Source organism: Festucalex cinctus, chromosome 20 (assembly GCF_051991245.1).
Source record: "Festucalex cinctus isolate MCC-2025b chromosome 20, RoL_Fcin_1.0, whole genome shotgun sequence".
In the NCBI taxonomy this organism is placed as follows: Eukaryota; Metazoa; Chordata; class Actinopteri; order Syngnathiformes; family Syngnathidae; genus Festucalex; species Festucalex cinctus.
This window is the reverse complement of record NC_135430.1, coordinates 18,368,386-18,388,620: the sequence shown is the minus strand read 5'-3', so window position 1 is coordinate 18,388,620 and position 20,235 is coordinate 18,368,386. Positions and strand designations below refer to the sequence as shown.

At 41.1% G+C, this 20,235-nt stretch overlaps 1 protein-coding gene across 3 annotated transcripts in view; it reads right to left on the bottom strand.

Moving 5' to 3' along the window:
• Positions 1-20,235, bottom strand: part of sspo (SCO-spondin) — a 79,469-nt gene that overhangs the window by 41,317 nt on the left and 17,917 nt on the right. For all 3 annotated transcript variants that reach the window (XM_077508932.1, XM_077508931.1, XM_077508933.1), the window contains exons 20-60: positions 19,592-19,686; positions 19,140-19,396; positions 17,979-18,113; positions 17,699-17,901; positions 17,493-17,620; positions 16,489-16,598; positions 16,234-16,383; positions 15,530-15,623; positions 15,210-15,419; positions 13,191-13,396; positions 12,979-13,093; positions 12,731-12,852; positions 12,423-12,593; positions 11,314-11,547; positions 11,129-11,251; positions 10,958-11,055; positions 10,624-10,858; positions 9,938-10,090; positions 9,234-9,371; positions 8,957-9,139; positions 8,711-8,861; positions 7,408-7,567; positions 7,267-7,315; positions 7,028-7,132; positions 6,802-6,929; positions 5,945-6,065; positions 5,724-5,851; positions 5,513-5,654; positions 4,943-5,119; positions 4,684-4,864; positions 4,528-4,603; positions 4,429-4,450; positions 3,558-3,678; positions 3,262-3,475; positions 3,042-3,183; positions 2,756-2,929; positions 2,492-2,650; positions 1,284-1,361; positions 1,039-1,194; positions 755-910; positions 509-673 (exon numbers count right to left, since the gene is read on the bottom strand). In XM_077508932.1, coding sequence (XP_077365058.1) covers positions 509-673; positions 755-910; positions 1,039-1,194; positions 1,284-1,361; positions 2,492-2,650; positions 2,756-2,929; positions 3,042-3,183; positions 3,262-3,475; positions 3,558-3,678; positions 4,429-4,450; positions 4,528-4,603; positions 4,684-4,864; positions 4,943-5,119; positions 5,513-5,654; positions 5,724-5,851; positions 5,945-6,065; positions 6,802-6,929; positions 7,028-7,132; positions 7,267-7,315; positions 7,408-7,567; positions 8,711-8,861; positions 8,957-9,139; positions 9,234-9,371; positions 9,938-10,090; positions 10,624-10,858; positions 10,958-11,055; positions 11,129-11,251; positions 11,314-11,547; positions 12,423-12,593; positions 12,731-12,852; positions 12,979-13,093; positions 13,191-13,396; positions 15,210-15,419; positions 15,530-15,623; positions 16,234-16,383; positions 16,489-16,598; positions 17,493-17,620; positions 17,699-17,901; positions 17,979-18,113; positions 19,140-19,396; positions 19,592-19,686 — 5,965 coding nt within the window. The remainder of the gene's footprint in view (positions 1-508; positions 674-754; positions 911-1,038; positions 1,195-1,283; positions 1,362-2,491; positions 2,651-2,755; positions 2,930-3,041; positions 3,184-3,261; positions 3,476-3,557; positions 3,679-4,428; positions 4,451-4,527; positions 4,604-4,683; positions 4,865-4,942; positions 5,120-5,512; positions 5,655-5,723; positions 5,852-5,944; positions 6,066-6,801; positions 6,930-7,027; positions 7,133-7,266; positions 7,316-7,407; positions 7,568-8,710; positions 8,862-8,956; positions 9,140-9,233; positions 9,372-9,937; positions 10,091-10,623; positions 10,859-10,957; positions 11,056-11,128; positions 11,252-11,313; positions 11,548-12,422; positions 12,594-12,730; positions 12,853-12,978; positions 13,094-13,190; positions 13,397-15,209; positions 15,420-15,529; positions 15,624-16,233; positions 16,384-16,488; positions 16,599-17,492; positions 17,621-17,698; positions 17,902-17,978; positions 18,114-19,139; positions 19,397-19,591; positions 19,687-20,235) is intronic.

Here is a 20,235-nt window from a genome sequence, read left to right as displayed (position 1 = left end):
GTATCAATGATGTGATTGTCACAGGTATCAAGATCGAGCCGCGCCGTGCTGATCAGGAGTCGTCAAAAACTACTAAGTGCTGGCAACGGTGGTGTGCTGAGCTGACCGCAATCGAGGCAAAAATTGCTTGAAAGCAACGGGCCGAATGTCGAGGTCAGCGAAGACGCTACTGGTGAAAGAGAAGAATTGCGCTTGCCTTGGCTGCTCGCCTGCTGGTGGCGTCTGGGAACCGACTCGCCAGTTCCAAATGACTGGGACTCGCCACAATCTACACACGGACATTCAAGAAGAACTGAGCGAGCAGTGTCTGGGATAGTATGGGATGGATAACGATAAAAATGTATATGACTGATGCGTTATAGTAATGGGTCGATGGGGACGGGTCTCCAATAAGCCTCGGCTTCGTCTTCGCTTCTTTCGGATGTCAATGTTGCAAATGATGTGATGCGATCGATGTAACCTGTAATGTGTCCGAAAGGGAAAAAAAAATGAATAAACCAAACCAAACCTGGGCACGGTCGTGGGAAGCAGGAGCGGCTGTCAAACTGGGCCCCGTTGCAGGATCCTCCGGGTAGCGCTTCCCTCACGATGTCTCTCTGTCGAAACAACGAGCCCAGACCACAGGACACGCTGCACTGACTCCACGAGGTCCACGGGGACGTGATGCAGTCAACTGGAAGATGACACAACATCGTCTTTCACTTCCACGTCAGATTTGATCCATTTTATTTGATCCTCTATATATATTCCATACTGCAGTCTTTTTCATCAGAACCGTCCACGCAGTCCTTCTGCAGATCACATCTGCGGTCCAGGTGGACACATTCACCGCTTTTACAGGAGAACTGCTTGGGGGAGCAGGGGCTCGGCAATGTGGGCTGCTGCGTAGTCACTGGACTTACTAAGGAACCTAATTCGTCATTTGGGTAAAAATAATGCAACTTTTGAACTGTATTAGTAAACAAAAGGGTTTTTTTGTAGCAATAATTCCACGATACAAAAAAGTTTTATCATCACAAATGATTCATTCATGCGTACCACATCGCTCTTCATCAGACCCGTCCAAACAGTCCCGCCTGCCGTCACACACCTGAGCCGAGTCGACGCAGCCAAATGAGCGGCATGCAAACTGGCCTTCCACACAAAGCACTCTGGGCAAGCCCCCATCATGAGGGGATGTGGTGATCCACTGAGCTGTAAATTACAGAGTCTCTGTCTGTTCAGTAAAAAAGCGCATGAAATCGTGGATCCAGAACAAGCAGAATTGTTTTGGTGTCTCTCACGCTTTGTGGTTTGTAAGCCAGGAACTCCAGGCTGGTGCGATGGAGAGAAGTGCAGTCCGGGCTGGCCTGTCGTCACTTCTAGTGGGGGAAAATTGATGCTGTTTTAGTTTCGTTTTTCATGAATTTTTATTTGATCATGAAAGATTCAGTGAGAAATGTTTTGAAAGTGCATCCTGGTGCATGAATAATTAAAGTCACGTTCATACAAAAACATTTTTTTTTTGACAGTCGGAATAGAAAACCATTAAAATTATGCAGTTTTCTGCTGATAAAGTACCCTCAAAATAGCTTAACAAAATGTCTTTAAAAACTGCTAAAAAAAAAAAAAAAGATTTGATATAAAACATTTTTAGTGAAAAACGTACTTTGAGAGATAATGATTTATTTTCATTATGAAGTAATCAAATTACTAATTTACTAATTTACTAAATTACTAGTTATTTTTTTAAGCGAGTAATTATTAAAATTATTCTGTATTCTGCTGTATTAAGTGCCCTCAAAATAACTCAACAAATTGTCTTGTGAAAACTGCTAAAAAAAAAAAAATCAAAATTATTTCATATAAAGCAATTTTGTAAGTACAGTAGTGAAAAATGCCTGGTAACTAGTTGTTACTGTCATTATGAAGTAATTCAATTACTAATTCAGTTACCTTTTTAATTAAGCAAGTAATTATTACAATTATTCAGTTTTCTGCTTTATTGAGTGCCCCAAAATAACTCAATTGTCTTTTGAAAACTGCTAAAAAAAAATAAAATAATACAAAATAATTATTTCATATAAAGCAATTTTTTAAGTAGTGTGACTAGTTACTGCCCTGCGACTGGCTGGCAACCAGTCCAGGGTGTACCCCACCTCCTGCCCATAGCCAGCCGAGATAGACTCCAGCATTCCCTGTGACCCTTGTGTGGAATAAGCGGCCAAGAAAATTGATGGATGTGACTAGTTACTGTCATGATGAAGTAATTAAATTACGAACTCAGTTACTTTTTTAAAGCAGGTAATTAGTAACCAATATTGGTAATTACTTTTATAAAGTAACATTCCTAACACCGTTCAACACTCAGTCAGTCAAAGAGTGGAAAACAATGCACCTGAACCATTTAGCACAATTTCACTTAGGGGTGCAGTCACATTTGTTGCAAGCAGTTAAAACATTGTTTTGTTGTGTTGTGTTTTTTTGTTTGTTTTTTTGTTGTTTTTTTTACCGATGTGTGGTCCAGGTTGTCCTGTGATTCCATCTGTAGCCACACCGGGCAGACCACCTCGTGGCTTGGTGGTTTGGAGTCCCGGGGCACCTGTTGTCCTGTCACCATGGAAGCCTGGTCCACCTGTGGAACTCGTCTCGTTCTGTAAACCTGGAGAGCCTGTGTAGGTAGAACAATATGGGGAAACATGAATTTGGATTGTGTACGTTTTTGGTTCATCCGAAGAAATGTTCCCCATCGAGTATTGCATCATGGAGTTCTCACCACAATTCATCTCGTCCGTATGATCCTTGCAGTCCACTCGACCGTCACAAACCACAGCAATGGGAACACATTGCTCACTCTGCTGACAAGCAAACTGGCCCGTTTTACAGCGTCGCGGGGTCACTTTCCCGCCGTCAAAGGGGGACGTAACACCGCTGGGGGTCACCAGCTCATCTACAATACGCATCAAGAAAAACATCACAACTCGCGGCAGCTCGGTGCAACCAATGTTTTTTTTTCCCCCCATAGAAAGACGAAAATGATTGAAAGGACTGGAAATCGTCACCTCCTCTGCAGCCAAGGATCTCAACACGCAGGTTGAACGTGTGTCTGAACTCCACGGGGATGATGCGCAGGTAGCGGGCCCTCACAAGCCGACTGAGCCAGCGCGTCACAGGAGTCCGACCAACCATTCGTACATCAAACACCTTCACAATAACAATAAAATGACTTTATAAATCCGTATGGTTTTTATTATTCGAAGCAAAATCGTATATCCTCAATACCTTAGCAGGACTACCGGGTTTGCCATCCCGAGTATAATTGGTGAAAAGACTACCGTGTAGGGCAAAGGCTAATCTGTATTTGGTGAGATACCCCCACGTGCGTTCACTGCCCTGGATCACGACCCCTGAAATCCACGTGGGCTCCAGGAAATCGACCTGGAAGTACGGCTGGAGGTCCGTTGGCAACGGGCTCCATCCGGGCTCCATAACTTGCCTGCAAACGACCGACACGGACACAACTTTGAATGTTATCTTTTCACGAGTGATTTTTAATTCAAAAGCACGTTATCACTCACACATTGGGAACGATATTCAGCCGGCCAGCATCGGCGGGATTGTTCTCGCGATAGGAGGATGAGGTCAGCTGACCGTAACGAATGCTTCCATCTTCTAGTCCAAGTGCGGATGAGCAGATGCCTACAAAAGATAGGTAGGGGTGTGCCAAAAAAAAAAAATCGATTCTCATAAGAATCGCGATTTTCATTTAGTACAATTCAGAATTGATTTTAAATGTCCTAAAATCGATTTTATTTAAATTATTTTATACTGCCTTGCCCTTGTTTGTGTACTGGGAATGCTGTTCATGCTGTACCCAATTTGGCCACTTAGGGGCAGTGTGTTTCCATGCGTTCTGATACACAGTTATGTTGTGGCCACATTTGGGAGTAGAAGGAAAAAAAGTCACAAAAATGACGCCAATAAAAGTTGATTTTTTTTTTTGCAGCGTAGGAAGAGCATATGCCGGTGAGTCATATTTTCTATAAAATAAAGCAGAAATCATTGTCAATCAAATCATTTAGAATCGAAAATCGATTCGTGAGACAGTCAAAGATGACTTATTATTAAAGTATAGATTAGATTATTATTATTTATATTATTTGTATTATTATTTATAGATTATTATTAAATGTATTATTGTTAAATTTTGGTGTGGATGTGTCTGCTGTGTTGCGACTGGTGGAAATTAATCGCGTGTTAAAAAACAATTAGTGCCATAAAAGGACATTTAAATTAACTCAAAATGAACGCACTAATTTTGACACCACTAATATGTGCATACAGCATACATGATATATTGAAAATACCATACATTAAGACACAAAGAGAGGGAAGGGTTTGACAACTATTCACCAACTAATTACTAGCCCAAGTTGCACAAGAACTTACCACGATATCCAGGGCCGCCATCCTGTAAAGGCATATCAAGTTCATATTGATGCATTCAAACTTCCTATTATATTTACATTTTGTTGTTAATCTACTTACTGTTGGTGATAATGCAGGGTGAGTCACAGGGATCCTGGAAGGAGTCCTGATAGGGGCGGCGGTGGGTGTGTATGGTCTGTAAATACATTTGTATGATATGTCAGTTGGGTTAAATAAAATATCATTTCAAAATTTGATGTAATTTATTAACGTTACCTGTCAGACTGGGTGGTGACGTTCTCGTGCAGGTGACATTCTCTTTCGTCATCTCCTCTTGGACAGTGGGGAATCCCGTCGCAACGTTTTCCTGTGTCAATACAGCCCCCTGGTGGGAGGCATGAGTACTGACCACCAGGGCAGCTTTGAGGACTTGTGAGTGTCGGGTAGGTTTGTGTTCCTGGATTAATGGCAGTGCACATGTTAGCGTTGCTGCATTTCATTTCGCTAGACTAGAGAAATGAGATAAAGACCTCACCACAGTACATCTCATCCGATCCGTCGCCGCAATCATCGACCCCGTCGCAGATAACTCCTGACGGGCCGGCCGGCACGCAGCGTCCATTTTTACACTGGAGTTCCTTTTCTCGGCAGCCACCTATTGGTGGTGAGATGGTCGAAGTCGGTGTGGGTAAGGTTGACAGTGAGTGGTAACCTGAGCCAGATGAGAACAAAAACATGTTGATTTTTTTAATACAGAGCTTTTAATTACAGAAAATTCACCATCAAGGTTATTTTAGTTAATAAAAATTAATGACAAAATAAAACTAAAATTAAAAAAACTATTGTGTTAAAAAAATAAAATTAACTAAGTAAAGTTAAAAAAAAAAAAAAAAAAAAAAAAAAAAAAAAAAAAAAACTAAAATTATCGAATAAGCTTCGGTTTCTACCCGTCAGCCCTTCTTTCGGATGTCAATGTTGCAAATGATGTGATGTGATTGATGTAAGCTGTAATGTGTCCGAAAGGGAAAAAATGAATAAACCAAACCAAACCCTATAATAATGCAAAAAAAATTTAAATAAAATAAAATATGCTACATCTACTAACCATGCTCACATCCCATAATCTCAAGACGAAGATAGATGCCATTATGGAAATCATGTGGTAGCAGGCGGACAAACTGAGCCGACACCATCCTGTCCAATTTGATCTCGGCGACCCCACCCTCATTGTGGTTTCCATAAAAAACCTGTCACAATAATGGTGCACATGTTAAAACGATATCATTATCATACGAGCAACAATGTGATGAGCAGACCTTCGCTCTGGGTTGCGCGTCAGTCACAAGCTCTTTGTAAATATGCCACAATCTTCCATCTTGGCTAAACTGCAGATATAAACTGGAAATGTACGTGTCAAACACGCCACCCCCTTGAGTAAGCACCCCTGGAGAAAGGAACGGAAGGTGTCGCTTAACAAATTCAATGAGTCATATGCTTGACAGAATTTATGCATTTGAAGTGTTGTGAAAAGGTGCACCAGTGATGTTGTATGCTTTCAGCAGGTCAATTTGTATGTAAGGGCTTTGTGTGCTGCTACTGTGCCCCTCTGGGCTCCGCTGTGGTAGATCCTTATACTCTTCCGGTTCTGGACTCCAGCCCTGCACATGCAGACATCACAAATAGCAGCATTATTAAGACATTCACTGCCAGCGCAGTTAAAATTTCATTTTTTTCTAGGTAACAAAATTAAAAATGCATTTATTTTTTTTTACGTCTATAGCCGTCAATGGCACTGAATGAATTAAGAATAAACAGAAATGCAGACCAGCACGTGTTGCATAAAAAAACAAACATATTAACTCATTCACTCCCAGCCATTTTCACAGAAGTAGTCCCGTTCGCTCACGGCTGTTTTACTGGATTTTGACTGATTTTGCAAGGCCCACAGAATATTGTGTTCTATTGCTATAAAAGCATGGAACCCATCAAAAGAAAGATTAAAGTGTCTTCTTTCATCAGGACAAAAAAAGTATGTTTCTATCTGTTTCCATTTTGCAGCAATTAGCATTAGAAGAGAGCTAAGTTTCATCAGTTTTCACAAATATATTTAAAATTGTAAGTAATTGAGCTTTTTTTCTACATGGCCCTGGTTGATCTCCTTTGCTCTGCTGCCACCTGCTGGCCGTTTGTGTAATAACTACCATTTCTGCAACCGTTCTTTGCAGTTGAGAGGCTGCATCAAAGCCTTCTGTATGTTCTAGCATTAAAAAAAAAACAAAAAAACGTATAAATATGTCTTTGGGACACTTAGAACATAAAAAAAACGTATTTATACGTTATTGGGAGTAAATGAGTTAACAATAAAAAGCATACAAAACAGATTTCCTGAGCTACCTGAAGGTCCGTGTGGTGATTCCAGCCATGAAGGCGAGCCGCCTCAGGGGGGTGACCTCTTTGCTGAGATGACGCATGGAAACTGGAGGCCGGCAGAAATTGAACGCCCAAAGGAGACCAGCACTCATCTGAAAAAAAAAAAAAAAAAGAAGAATGAAATCGATAATTCCGGTCAACATTCTCATGAAAATGCCATGTATTCATTCATTCATATAAGGTCACTGACCACCAGGAGGGAGCGGGTAGGTGGGCACGGAAGGAGTGACGTCCTTTCCTGGCTTGGAAGTCACTGGGGAGGGGCTGATTGTCACTGCAGAACTTTGATTACTTACTGTGCAGAATATTCGACATAACTCAAATCAGTGATGAAAACCCACCAACATTGATTCCTCACAAAAAGTTGATGATTTGGGCTTTTGGGTGAAATTTCTGGATAAAATAGAACAGAGTGTGACTTAAATTTACCTTGACAGTAACAACACGTGTCACCCTCTCCAGGAACTAGACTGTGGCCCTACAACAACAACAACAAAAAAAAAAAAAAAAAAAAAGCTTACTTGAAGGTAAATGCCTCAATTAAACTGACTACACAGATGATTCTATTACCTGAGGGCATCCAGTAACAGCGTACGGGCAGTAGGGGGAGCACTGCACCGACAGGTTGGGCAAACAATGACACAAGTGGCAATGGTCGGCCCGCCATCTGTCTCCGACAGCATGGGACTGACCTTGGTACTCGCACTCATCACAGGGGTCAGTCTGACACCTGTGGACACGCGGATAAAGGAAGTGCAAACGAAAGTGGAAAGTAAAATGTGGATTGATCTAAATGGTAAACTATTTTTTTTATTTTTTATGCATTTCTTCAAGCAAGTCTTGGTGCCAAGCAACTATGTTAAAGTGATTTGAGAAGTTTAATTAAGTGGAAAAAAAGTAGTGTTTTGGTGCCATTTTGTGGCAGCTTGGTGCACCGGAACTAAATTGAAGCGAGTTGAGGAGCTTCAGTTTGACAAAAGTAGTGCTTTGGTGCCATCTTGTAGTAGCTTGGTGCACCGGAACTAAATTGAAGTGAGTTGAGGAGGTTCAGTTTGATAAAAGTAGTGCTTTGGTGCCATCTTGTAGTAGCTTGGTGCACCGGAACTAAATTGAAGTGAGTTGAGGAGGTTCAGTTTGATAAAAGTAGTGCTTTGGTGCCATCTTTTGGCAGCTTGGTGCACCGGAACTAAATTGAAGCGAGTTGAGGAGCTTCAGTTTGACAAAAGTAGTGCTTTGGTGCCATCTTGTAGTAGCTTGGTGCACCGGAACTAAATTGAAGTGAGTTGAGGAGGTTCAGTTTGATAAAAGTAGTGCTTTGGTGCCATCTTTTGGCAGCTTGGTGCACCGGAACTAAATTGAAGCGAGTTGAGGAGCTTCAGTTTGACAAAAGTAGTGCTTTGGTGCCATCTTGTGGCAGCTTGCTTCAGTTTGACAAAAGTAGTGCTTTGGTGCCATTTTGTGGCAGCTTGGTGTACCGGAACTAAATTGAAGTGAGTTGAGGAGCTTCAGTTTGATAAAAGTAGTGCTTTGGTGCCATCTTGTGGCAGCTTGCTTCAGTTTGACAAAAGTAGTGCTTTGGTGCCATTTTGTGGCAGCTTGGTGTACCAGAACTAAATTGAAGTGAGTTGAGGAGCTTCAGTTTGATAAAAGTAGTGCTTTGGTGCCATCTTGTGGCAGCTTGCTTCAGTTTGACAAAAGTAGTGCTTTGGTGCCATCGTGTGGCAGCTTGGTGCACCAGAACTAAATCAAAGTGAGTTGAGGAGCTTCAGTTTGACAAAAGTAGTGCTTTGGTGCCATCTTGTGGCACTGTGTTGAACTGATCTGAGGAGCTTCACTGCGTCAAAATAAGCAGGAATAAGGAAACGCTGCATACCGACGCGCTTTCCGATAGATCCCCCTGCAGGTTCTCCCATCTCCATGATTACTCGGGTTGTTTGGGCTCCGGAATGACCACTGCACACTCTGCACGCCACACGGACCCAAACACTCGCCCCATTCGGACCATGACGACCAGGCGCAATGTACTGTGAGTGATTGCGTAAAAAAAAAAAAAAAAAAATGACATCAGATTCAAGAGTTAAGCTAAACAAGAAACAAAACACATCATTTGAAGACTGACCAGGACAGTCCGGGTTGGGTTGGCATTGCTGAGGTCTTCCTCTCTCACAAACACAAATCTCACAATCCACCTTCATCTGCTGACCTGGCCTGTAGCGCACACCTGCCAGCTCACACATACACTCCTCTGGCAACACGCATGCCTGCGTGTGACTCATCACCTTCCCCTCTGGACACCAGCAGCCTGGGACAATATATTACAAATGTGTAAGATTGAAAAATACACAAGTTGTTTGGGTTTTTTTCTAAATAGATCCGGCGTGCCCTTTATGGGTGACCTGAGAAACAGGGTGCAGCGGGATCGCAGGTCGTCCCGCTACTGATGTGGGCACAGGACACTGGGCAAGGGGAACAGTTGTGTCTCACCAGGCCTGTCGGACAGCTGACGTTGGAACAGCCATCCTCAGAACAAGGCTCTGAAATAGAGACAAGCAGATGATGCAAAGCTGTATAAGCTCAAATAGTTGCTATATGAATATCTATACGTTGGTGAAGGTTTTAAGTTCCAAAACTTATAAGCATTTTGTCAGTATGTAATCAATATCAAATCCCATAAAATGAACGGATACAGAAGAGGATTAGGGTCAGTGAAGAGAAAAAAAAAACAAGGTTGGCAGGATTCCGACTTCCCTTTAAAGTGGAGTGTGCGGACTCTCCACAATTTTTTTTGGTGAGGGGAGGGGCGGAGTTTTTCTTACCTCATTAGTCTTCGGTTGTCAACTGTGGCTGTCACTTTAAGATCGTGCACGTACAGTGAACGAGCCGAACACAGAAGCTGCAGTTACACTTTGGGACAGAGGTGGCGGTCGTAAAAAAAAAAAAAGTGACAAACTGCACAAATATCCTTTAAAGTCAGAATTCTGAGAATCAAGTGAGAATTTTGACTTTAAATTGAGAATTCTGAGATTATAGTCAGAATTCTGCCAACCTTTTTTTTCCCACTTCACTGGCCCTAATCCTCTTCCGCAGATGGATCTCTTACTAATTTCCAAGCTGAGGTTGGATGGTCCTGGGAGCTGGAAGCAGTCTCGGCCTCCATTTTGAGGCAGTATGCAGTCTCTGTGTCGGATCTGCACTCCTCCGCACTCGCTGGAACAATTTGACCAGCTCACCCACGGAAGCCACTGACCATCCACTGGATGAGACAAAACGCTTCGTCAGAATCGCTGTGCTTTCCACGTCCGTTTTACTCCACATTCCATTAGGGATGTAACGATATCCAAAAATCACGATACGATATTATCACGATATGAAGATATGAAGGTCACGATACGATAATTATCCCGATATTGTGGGGGGTTTGGCAATATTTAAAAAAGATCACAATATTGTAAAAAAAAAAAAAAAAAGCACAATATTGTGCTTTTGTACATAACAGCAATGCATATAAACCACCTCCAATCTCTCATAACAATATTGAGGCACAAGCACACTTTGATCGCTTCACAAGCAAATTAGGTTCCCCTTCATCTGACAATTAGCAATAATTTTTAACATAGAAGGCCAAAACATCCCTAATAAAAATGTAATTGCACTAATAAACTAGCCACTAGAGGGTGCTAGAACTGCACAAATGTCAATCAACCTGACTTTTTTTTAAAGATGTGTGAACATTACGACGACGATATCACGAAATTGCCCTTATCGTGACATCCCTACATTCCATACCAGGGCAAGTGGTGTTGAAGCACTGCTGCTTCTGGACATCCTGACCCCGACAGTGGTGCAAAATGTCTCCTCCGGCTGGGCAAAACCTGCGTCGGATCATGGAGCCTGTACCGCAGGTTTTGCTGCAGGGGCTCCAAGAACCCCAGGAACTCCAACTTCGACAACCCTGCTCATCAGTGGGAGCGCTGTGTGGCGCTAGTGAGGAGTCTGGACAGTCTGCTACGCCATTACACATCTGAATAGTAAGGTTTTAAGGAGTTAGATAGGTAAAAATGCAAGTTGAGGCAAGATTCTCGGAAATGATCAATTAAAAAAAAAGAACACACAAACCAACCATGTTGAAAGTTATACAGGAACCATCCAGACATCTGAATTCTGGACAGGAGACTGTTGTATTCCTATCACCAGGGGGCGCTGGTGAGACGTTTTTACCTGAGCATAAAACATTTGACAGAGTTCTGCTTTCTCCAAAACACGCCAATAATAGTATCTTGTGACAACTCACCACAGACAAGCTCGTCATCACCCCGCGGACAATCGGGGATGCCGTTGCACACTTTTGACACGTTCACACAGGTGCGATTGTCACATGAGAAGCTACCTGGACACGGAGGGATCCGAGCAGAGCCTAGAAGACAAACACAATGGTCGACGTCGGCCATTGTCCTGCAAACGGTCGGATGACGTTACCGCAGTTGTCTACGCTCTCGTCGGACGCATCTGTGCAGTCTGGGTTGCCGTCACAGAGCTGCCGGTAACGCACGCACTGGTCGCCGTCGAGGCAGGCCACTTGGCCAGGACCACAGCGTGAAGGGCACCGCTGCTCGTCACTCGCGTCCAAACAGTCGGATTCGCCGTCACAGTGCCAAGTCTGGGGCACGCATTGCCCGCCGGTGGCACAGGCAAACTCGTAGGACCAACAAGCTGGAGAGGGTGAGAAAAAAAAAAATGATGTCAAAATGTGATCAGTTGCTATGCAATTGCAATGTGCCTATATTAGTCACTATGACACTTTTGTGAGTACGCTGCTTGGTTGATAGTAACCCAAATTGGGTGAAATTGCTGAGCCAATACTGGATCTACAGTAAAAGGGACACAATAACCAATTCTGGGTTATTTATACACAGTGAGTTGGGTCGAGGATTTGACTCAACACGTTTTTCATTTGAGGGCCACATACAGCAAATCAGAAGGACACAAGGGCCACGAAATGTTATGAAGAGAAATTGTTTAGTCATAAAAAATAAAAAATAAAAAGTACAAATAATGTATTTGTGTTTTTGCGTATCTAGAAAAATGCTAAAGTATATAAACCAATTTATTTGTAAAAGTGACACCTATATTTTTTTTGACACCCTTTCTGACTTTGACCATCTCCAAACATTTTTTATTTAATTTTTTATTTTAACGGTGTCAAATGCCAATTATAGTATATGTCGTGGGCCAATGAAAAATAGTTTGGACACCACTGTTTTAATCCAACAATGGCTAACAACTACCAATATCCATCCATCCATTTTCTTGACCGCTTGTTCCCGGGGGGTGGAGCCTATCTCATCTGGCTTTGGGCATTAGGCGGGGCACACCCTGAACTGGTTGCCAGCCAATCACAGGGCACACGGAGACGAACACAACTACCAATACTTAACATTAAATTTACTTCAACTTCAACTGAGCATGTCCAAATCCAATTTTCAACCCAATGTTGTGCCAAAATAATCCATTTAATGTGCCCAAAATCTACCCAGTGAGTTAGGTTACAGAAACTATCCATCATTTTGTGTTTATCATATCACTACCTGAGATAGGCACAGTCGGGGTCAAAGGTGAAGGAAGTGGTGTTACGAAAGAGTAGCAGTTGGTTCGTTTTTCATCCTCTCCAGCCGGGCAATCTCGTGTTCCGTCGCATAAAGTGGTGATGGAAACACATGTGCCATCACCGCAGGCAAACTGCTCTGGTCCACATGTCACTATATATAACAAAAGAACAAAAACAAATTCTAAAACACAACAGTAAAATTCGCTCATGCTCGCAACTAAATAATTTTTGCTCATATACAAAACCTAACCATATTATATTACAGGGTGCTTCAAATGCTTATTTTACCTCTGATTGGACAAACGGCTTCATCCGTGCCATATGGGCAGTCTCTATGTCCATCACATACTTTCTCTGCAGGGACACACTGGGCCCCTGGGCACTGAAATTCTGTTTGCGCACAGACACACCTAAAAAAAACAGTGAAAAGACGAGATGAGGAAAAAAAACAAACATTTTTCAATCTGTAACTGAACTGTTTTTATTTATTTATTTATTTATTTTTTTATTAACTATTATCAGATGTGCAAACATACCCCCTTTCATCACTGAGATCTCCACAATCATCATGACCGTCACATCGATGAATGTAGAGAATACATCGACCTCCAGCACATAGGAACTCCCCTTCATCACACACCACACCACAATCTAGGCAAGGGAACAGTAAATAAGTGTAGAACCGCAATTGCATTTAAATTACTCTGCATATCTATATACATATTTATCAATACAGCAGCTGCATTACCCTGCTCATCGGAACCATCGGCAAACCCACAGTCCAGCCGTCCGTCGCATACGCGGCTGGCTGAGAGACATTTCCCGCTGGCGCACTGAAACTCCCCTGGTGGGCACAGGGGCACTGGCGTGGCGGGTCCGCAGAACTCCTCGTCTGATTGGTCAGCACAGTCTGGGTGGCCATCACAACGCAAAGCCAGGTTCAGACATGGTCCACTGACAAACCCAACAAAAAGATGCCGTTTCAGTGCATGTAGTTCTTTCTCAGTAGCAAGTCGTCATTTAGATCAGTGGTGTCCAAACTAGGGCCTGGGGGCCATTTGCGGCCCACCGTCCAATTTGACATTTGTCTCAGTTAAAATAAATTAACAAAAACAAAAATGTTTGGAGATGGTCAAAGTAAGAAGGGAGGGTGTCGAAAAACAGGTGCCATTAAAGGTTATTTTAGTTAACTAACGAAATAGCCTAAACTAAAATTTAAAAAAAACAATTTCAGTTACACATTCACCACCAGCCCAGCAAAAATGCATCATTTGACGTCTTTTTCCGTCAATGGCAGTGAATGAATTAACAAAATAAAATAAAAACGAAAAATGCTTTTAAAAAATGAAAACTAACTGAAATTACATGTTATGTTTACAAAACTAACTAAAACTATAATTATTGCAAAAATGTCCTTTGTTTTAGTTTTTGATGTGATTTTTAGTAGATTTATTTTGATATAAACCGGAATAATGACGTTTGAGAGTGACGTCATCTAGCTGCAGCCAATAGAAAAGCACGTTGCTCCCATGCTGTTTTTTTTTTTTTTTTTTAAATATAGCGCACAAGTAATACACATTTTTTTTTAAACTAATACTAATACTGAAACTAAGAAACTAAACTAAAACTAAGCATTTTTTAAATAACTAAACTAATAAAAACTAACAGAACCACCCTGAAAACTAATAAAAACTAACTAAAATGAAAAATTCCAAAACTATAATAACCCTACTGCCATATTACAAATAAATTGGTTTATATACTGTAGCATTTTTCTAAATATACAAAACCCCAAAAAATATTTTTACAAGTTTTAGGACTAAACACAATTTCTCTTCATAACATTATGTGGCCCTTGCGTTCTTCTGATTTTTTTTGGATGTGGCCCTCAAATGAAAAAGTTTGGACACCCCTGATTTCGATGATTGATGCACTAAAAATTATTCATTAGAATTATTTGTTATTATGATAATTATTTATTATTATTACTATTAAAATTAATTAAGTAATTATTTTTAATTATTATTAATTATTTACAAAATAATTATTAAAACATTCTTAAAATTATTTAAAAAAAAATGTTTACTTAATAGAGTTAAATAATTTATGCTTGGAAAAGATTGTAGTTGGAACACAATCTAAACTGCGTGCCATCTACGGTCTCTCTGAGCCGGTAACACATATATTGAAAATGTCAATGCTGCCCCTGATTTCAATGATACCAGTATTGTAAATGTATGCTGATGTAAGCGGACTCATGCAAGTGAATGTTATCTCATCAGGAAGTGAGCTGAGTATTATAAAATGTGTCCTTTATTACAATGCAGATGACAAAGAGAAGAGCTGGCAGGAAATCGCTAACGCAGTGGAGTTTACAGATAAGGAAACAGTGGACGTCTTCATATTCGCAGTTTGGCATTTGCAAATTACCCTCTTTGCAGATTTTTACCCTCTATTTTTTTTTATGAAAACCCACTTATTTGATATTTTTCTGCTCAGGCCAAAGCGATAAAAGTAATATTTTGGTGCCATCTTGTGCAAGGGAACTATATGTGAAGTAGAGGCATTTCATTTCGTGTGTAGTATAACTATATAAATAAATACATGAATAAAAATAATACAAAAATAAAGACATAATATTATTATTATTATTATTATTATTATTATAGTATAAGTGCATACGTTTTTGATTGGTTCCTAGAAACACAATACTTTTATATTGTAATGTGTGGTATCTTACATTTTTATAAATCTGCCGCGGGCATACCTTGGCGTGCTGGTACAGCGGAAATGTTGCGGTGAGCAGGTGAATGGACAAATCTCATCAGAGCCATCGCCGCAGTCATCTTCATTGTCACATACCCATTGAGAGGGGATGCAACGACCACTTGCGCAGGAAAACTCGGATTCGAGACAGGTTGGCGCAGGAGGGGGGCAAGCCACCCCATCGCAATGCCATGCACCATCTTCACACGAACTGGATGAATTGAATATAAGCAGAAGAAGCCCGCAGATTCGGGGTCATACAAAATGACCAGAAAACACATTTTGAATGTGAATTTCTTTTATGTGTTGACATGGACTGACCAGTTCTGGCAGTGTTGAGTGACCGTAGTTCCAGGAGGAAACATGGACCCCTCCCACTCACATGGACACTGGGTAGGAACTGCACAGCTGTCACCTACAGAATTTAAAAAAAATAAATAAAAAAATTTAAAAAAAAAGATCATTAGCTCATTCAAACCCAAAAACGTGTAAACACGTTTTAATACTTTGTCCTTCACACCCAAAAACGTATTTAGACGTTTTTTTTATGTTTTTTTTTTTTTTTATGTAAGAGCATACAGAAGGCGTTGATGAGGCTTCTGACATGAAGAGGTGGCTTAAAGCAATAGTAGTTATTACAAAATGGCCAGCAGGTGGCAGCGGACTATTAGAGATCAGCCAGGGCCATTTTGCAACAAGCTCTTTTTGCCAGTGTTTTCACCAGAAATGTGAATATTGATGAAACGTAGCTATATTCTAATGCTAATTGCTGCAAAACCAAAACAGATCCAAATTATTTTTTTTCCCTGATGAAAGAAGAGATTGTAATCTTTCTTTTGGTAAGTTTCATGTTTTTATAGCAACAAAACACAATATTCTGTGGGCCTTCCATAATCAGTTAAAATCCAGTAAAACAGCCGGGAGCTATGAATAAGTTAATAACCTTTCAGAAACCTTATTTAATATTCAACAAGCAGACTAGATTTGACTAAATGTGCCCTGAAATGTGTGTAGATCAATCTCACCATATCGAACTGTACCAGCAGGGCAGAAGCAGCCCTCCACACAGGAGAGGAGGTCACACTGGGAGTGCGGACTGTGCTGCACATTGGGGCACGAAGGGGAGCAAGCTGGACCGCAGGGGTCATAAACGAGCCCATTTTCACACTGCAGGGCTTTGACAAAAAAAAAAAAAAAAAAAAAAAAAGAGGAGCAGAGAGACAAAATTTAGTGACCAGTCTCCTGGAAAAACAGACGGATTTTCTTCTTTGTGTACATACGACAGAGCTCCTGGGACCGCCAGCGAATGTAGATGCCCCTGCGGTTACACTCCTCTGCATAAGTGGCGATGGCCGTGCACAAGCACTCGCAGTCCCCACCAGAGTCGCAGCTGACAGTGAGAGCAGGGGAAGGGCACCGATCTTCACTTAGCGTTCACTTTTACTGCTTGCAAAATTAGCTTAGTCTTGTTTTTATAGAAGCAAATTCAGCAGCAACAACAAAATCCACCTGTTTATTTTTTTGTTTTGAGTTTTTGCTACTTGTCGTCGACTGAAAATGACATCACAGTTGGTCAGGACTTAGCTAACAACCAATCACGTTTCAACTGTTTTCTGAAGCTGAGCCGTGATTGGTCGTTACCTGAGCCATAAGTAACTGTGATGTCCTTTTAAGTCGAGCTAACTCATATTCCGCATATTAATCAGAATACCATGTTTTGACTACTTGGGCTGCATATTAGGCTAAAATTTCCCTGTAAAAGATGAAAATCAAAATAAAATCCCAACATAAAATGAGGATATATGATTTATAAGATTTTCTTTATTACATAAAATGCATAGATTGTCAAGTTAGAATCACAAAATAAACAGTGAAAAAAAAAACAGCAATGAATAAGGTTTTTACTGACAGCTTGAGCAGAACTTGAATATACTGAAATATTTAATAGCTAGCACAATGCAAAAAAAAAAAAAAAAAAAAAGTCAAAAAGTGCCTAATCTGTATTAAGAGATGATAAAATATGATGATTTCTTTTTAGGTCATCATTGTAGGGATCCTCACCAAAATAAATGCAGGTTAAAAAAAAAAAAAAAAAAAGAAACTGTAAACTGCCTTGTCGTCATTGGAAATGAGAAGTTATTCTCAACTGATGTACATGGTTCAACAAATATTCAATAAATCAATAAAATAAAATAAAAAACAGTTGCTGCTTATAAGCAAACCTACACCGATTCTCTCTTTGGTCGACATAACAAAATGATAATAATAAAATGTTGTTACTCACCCACAAGCATCAAAGACACACCAGTCGTAATACTGCTGAAGGGGCACCTCAAGGTGGCAAGGCGAAAAAATCTCCTGAGTCAAGATGCCACATCTTTTCCTGGCCCATGGCACTCTGTGCAAGTTGATCTGTGAAAAAATTGTGTTTTAATGTTAGCATTAGTTCGTCATTTGATCGTTTGTTCCTGTTCGGGTACGTGAACTCACTGTGCAGGGGTCTCGCAGATCTTGGTCTGCAACATCCGGGCAGGATGGACTGACCTTCCACGAATTCCCAAATAGCTCGGCGGTGGACTCCACTATGCCTTGCCGTGTGGTGAAGTCGTTCTCCGTGTCGCCGTCGAAGTTGCCGCACAGGCCGCCGACGTTTCCCCGCAGGTGCGCGGCCAGACGCACGTACACGCGCATACCTGCGAGCGACAGTCTGTATGACTACATCGTGACAACGCACTTAAGCGTGAGGTTCTCGAATGCGTGCGAATCTTACCTCCGTCCCACAGCAGAGAGACGCCAAGTCTGGAGGAAAGCGACACAAACATGCCCACTCGTTCCAAAATCAGTCCGCTTCCGCTGTAGGTCTTAGGTAGAGTAACTGGCATCCCATTCACGGTCACCGCTTTGCCTTAAATTAAAGATTACATGATTGAAAAACTTTACATACTAAACATTTAACATGCACACATCCAAGTCCGTTTTAAACTGAGCTAAGAATATCCTCCTAGATGCTCATAGAAACAATTAGAATTAACGTAATGTTATATGCGATCTTACCAGTCTAAATACAGTATTTTTGGTTCATATTGCATTAGTGCAATCTTTGAGGGACACATACAGAATAATCGAAGGATGCCAGGGCCATTTTGAAATCGTCTGACTTTATTAAACATGTCTGCGATTGGCTGGCAACCAGTTCAGGGTTTAGAGCTTACTGCTCGAAGCCAGCTGGGATAGGCTCCAGCACCCCCCGCGACCCTTGTGAGGAAAAGCGGTTAACAAATTGGATGGATGGATGAATGGATATTAAACACGGTAAAACAATGTACTATAGTTTAGCTGGGGTTTTTTTGTGTGTTTTATTTTTAAACAAGACAGTTTGAGATTTTTCCGAAAGGAAAAAAATGAATAAACCAAACCAAACTAAATTACAAAGAGAAATATTTCTGTTTTAGATTTAAATAGTTTCTTTATATATCTAGAAAAGCAGGGTGCATCAAAAGTAATTTTTTGATATGCTGAGGGCCGCTAGAAAATGGATGGCGAGCCGCAAATGGCCCCCGGGCCGTAGTTTGGACACCAGTGCATTAGTGGAAGATGAATTAGGCTGCAAAATCAAGCAGTTTTTATCAATATCAGAAGGCGGCCATTTTGCCATTTGCTGTTCGAGTGAAAATGACATCACAGTTGCTCGGGTTTCAGGTAACAACCAATCACAGCTCAGCTTCAGAAGGTGAGCTGTGATTGGTCGTTGCCTGAGCCCTGAGCAACTGTGATGTCATCTTCAGCAAGTAGATGGATAATAATGGCTGGATTTTGCAACATGACTCATATTCCACAAATATAATATTAATCCGAATGTCATGTTTAGACGAGTCAGGTCACGTATAACATATTATTTTCGAGAAATGTTTAAGGTCGACTTCCCCTTTACCTCTCAGCAAGTGTATGACGGTGTTCCCCAGACTGAGGGTAACGGACTTGGTACAGGTGACGCCGGTGCTTCCGCAGGGCACGTTCTCCGCGGTGACGCTGAACAAACCGCCGGTCTCCCTCGCCAGCACATACTGGCAGTCGCCCAGGAAAGAGAAGTAGCGACCGTCGAACGTCACATAGTGAGGGTCGCCGGTAGCCACGCACGTGCCAGCGCAGGCCGACTGGCTGCAGTGCCAGTGGCGCTCCTTACATACGCTGCACAGGAAATCAAGAGATCGGCGTTGGGAGTAACATTTCGAAAAGAGATTTTCACCGATGATGCAATCATGTCAGACACAAAAAATACTGTAAAATTGCACTGCTTGCATGCTTATAGATTAAATGGAAACAAATTTAAAATGAGTTAGTAAATAAGCTTCTGGATGCTAGTGCAAAATGGGAGTTCCATACCACGTGTTGCAGTCTTTGGTGATAGTGTCATTGCGGTAGTAGAGGCGGCCATTATGGCGACACGGGCACTCGGCAGGCAGGACACACTGATCGCCCTGCAGGAGAGACAAAAAGAAAAGAAAAAAACATCAAAAATCTATATGGAATTCAATCAGCTCACATCAGAATTTAGTATTAAATTGTACAGAAAAATATTATATTCAAATATGAATTATTTCCTGAATTGTTACGAACGGGGAAATAATTTTGGATTACCTGTTACACACATACAACTGAAACAATTGCACACATTACTGAACTCCTTTCTAACTACTGAGGCTAATGTGCAACAGCCTTTCAGTAGCCTATATATGAGAGCTTTTTCAATAACGTATATGAGAGTCTTTCAGCATAATTTAAAAGAGCGTTTCAGTATAATGTATGAGAGCATTTCAGTTAATGTATGAGCACATTTCAGTCTAATGTGTGAGAGTATAATGTAAAAATCATTTTCTGTTGTACATGAGAGCATTTCAGTAGTGTTCCTGAGAGTCTTTCAGCATAATTTAAAGGAGCGTTTCAGTATAATGTATGAGAGCATTTCAGTTAATATATGAGCACATTTCAGTCTAATATGTGAGAGTATAATGTAAAAATCATTTTCT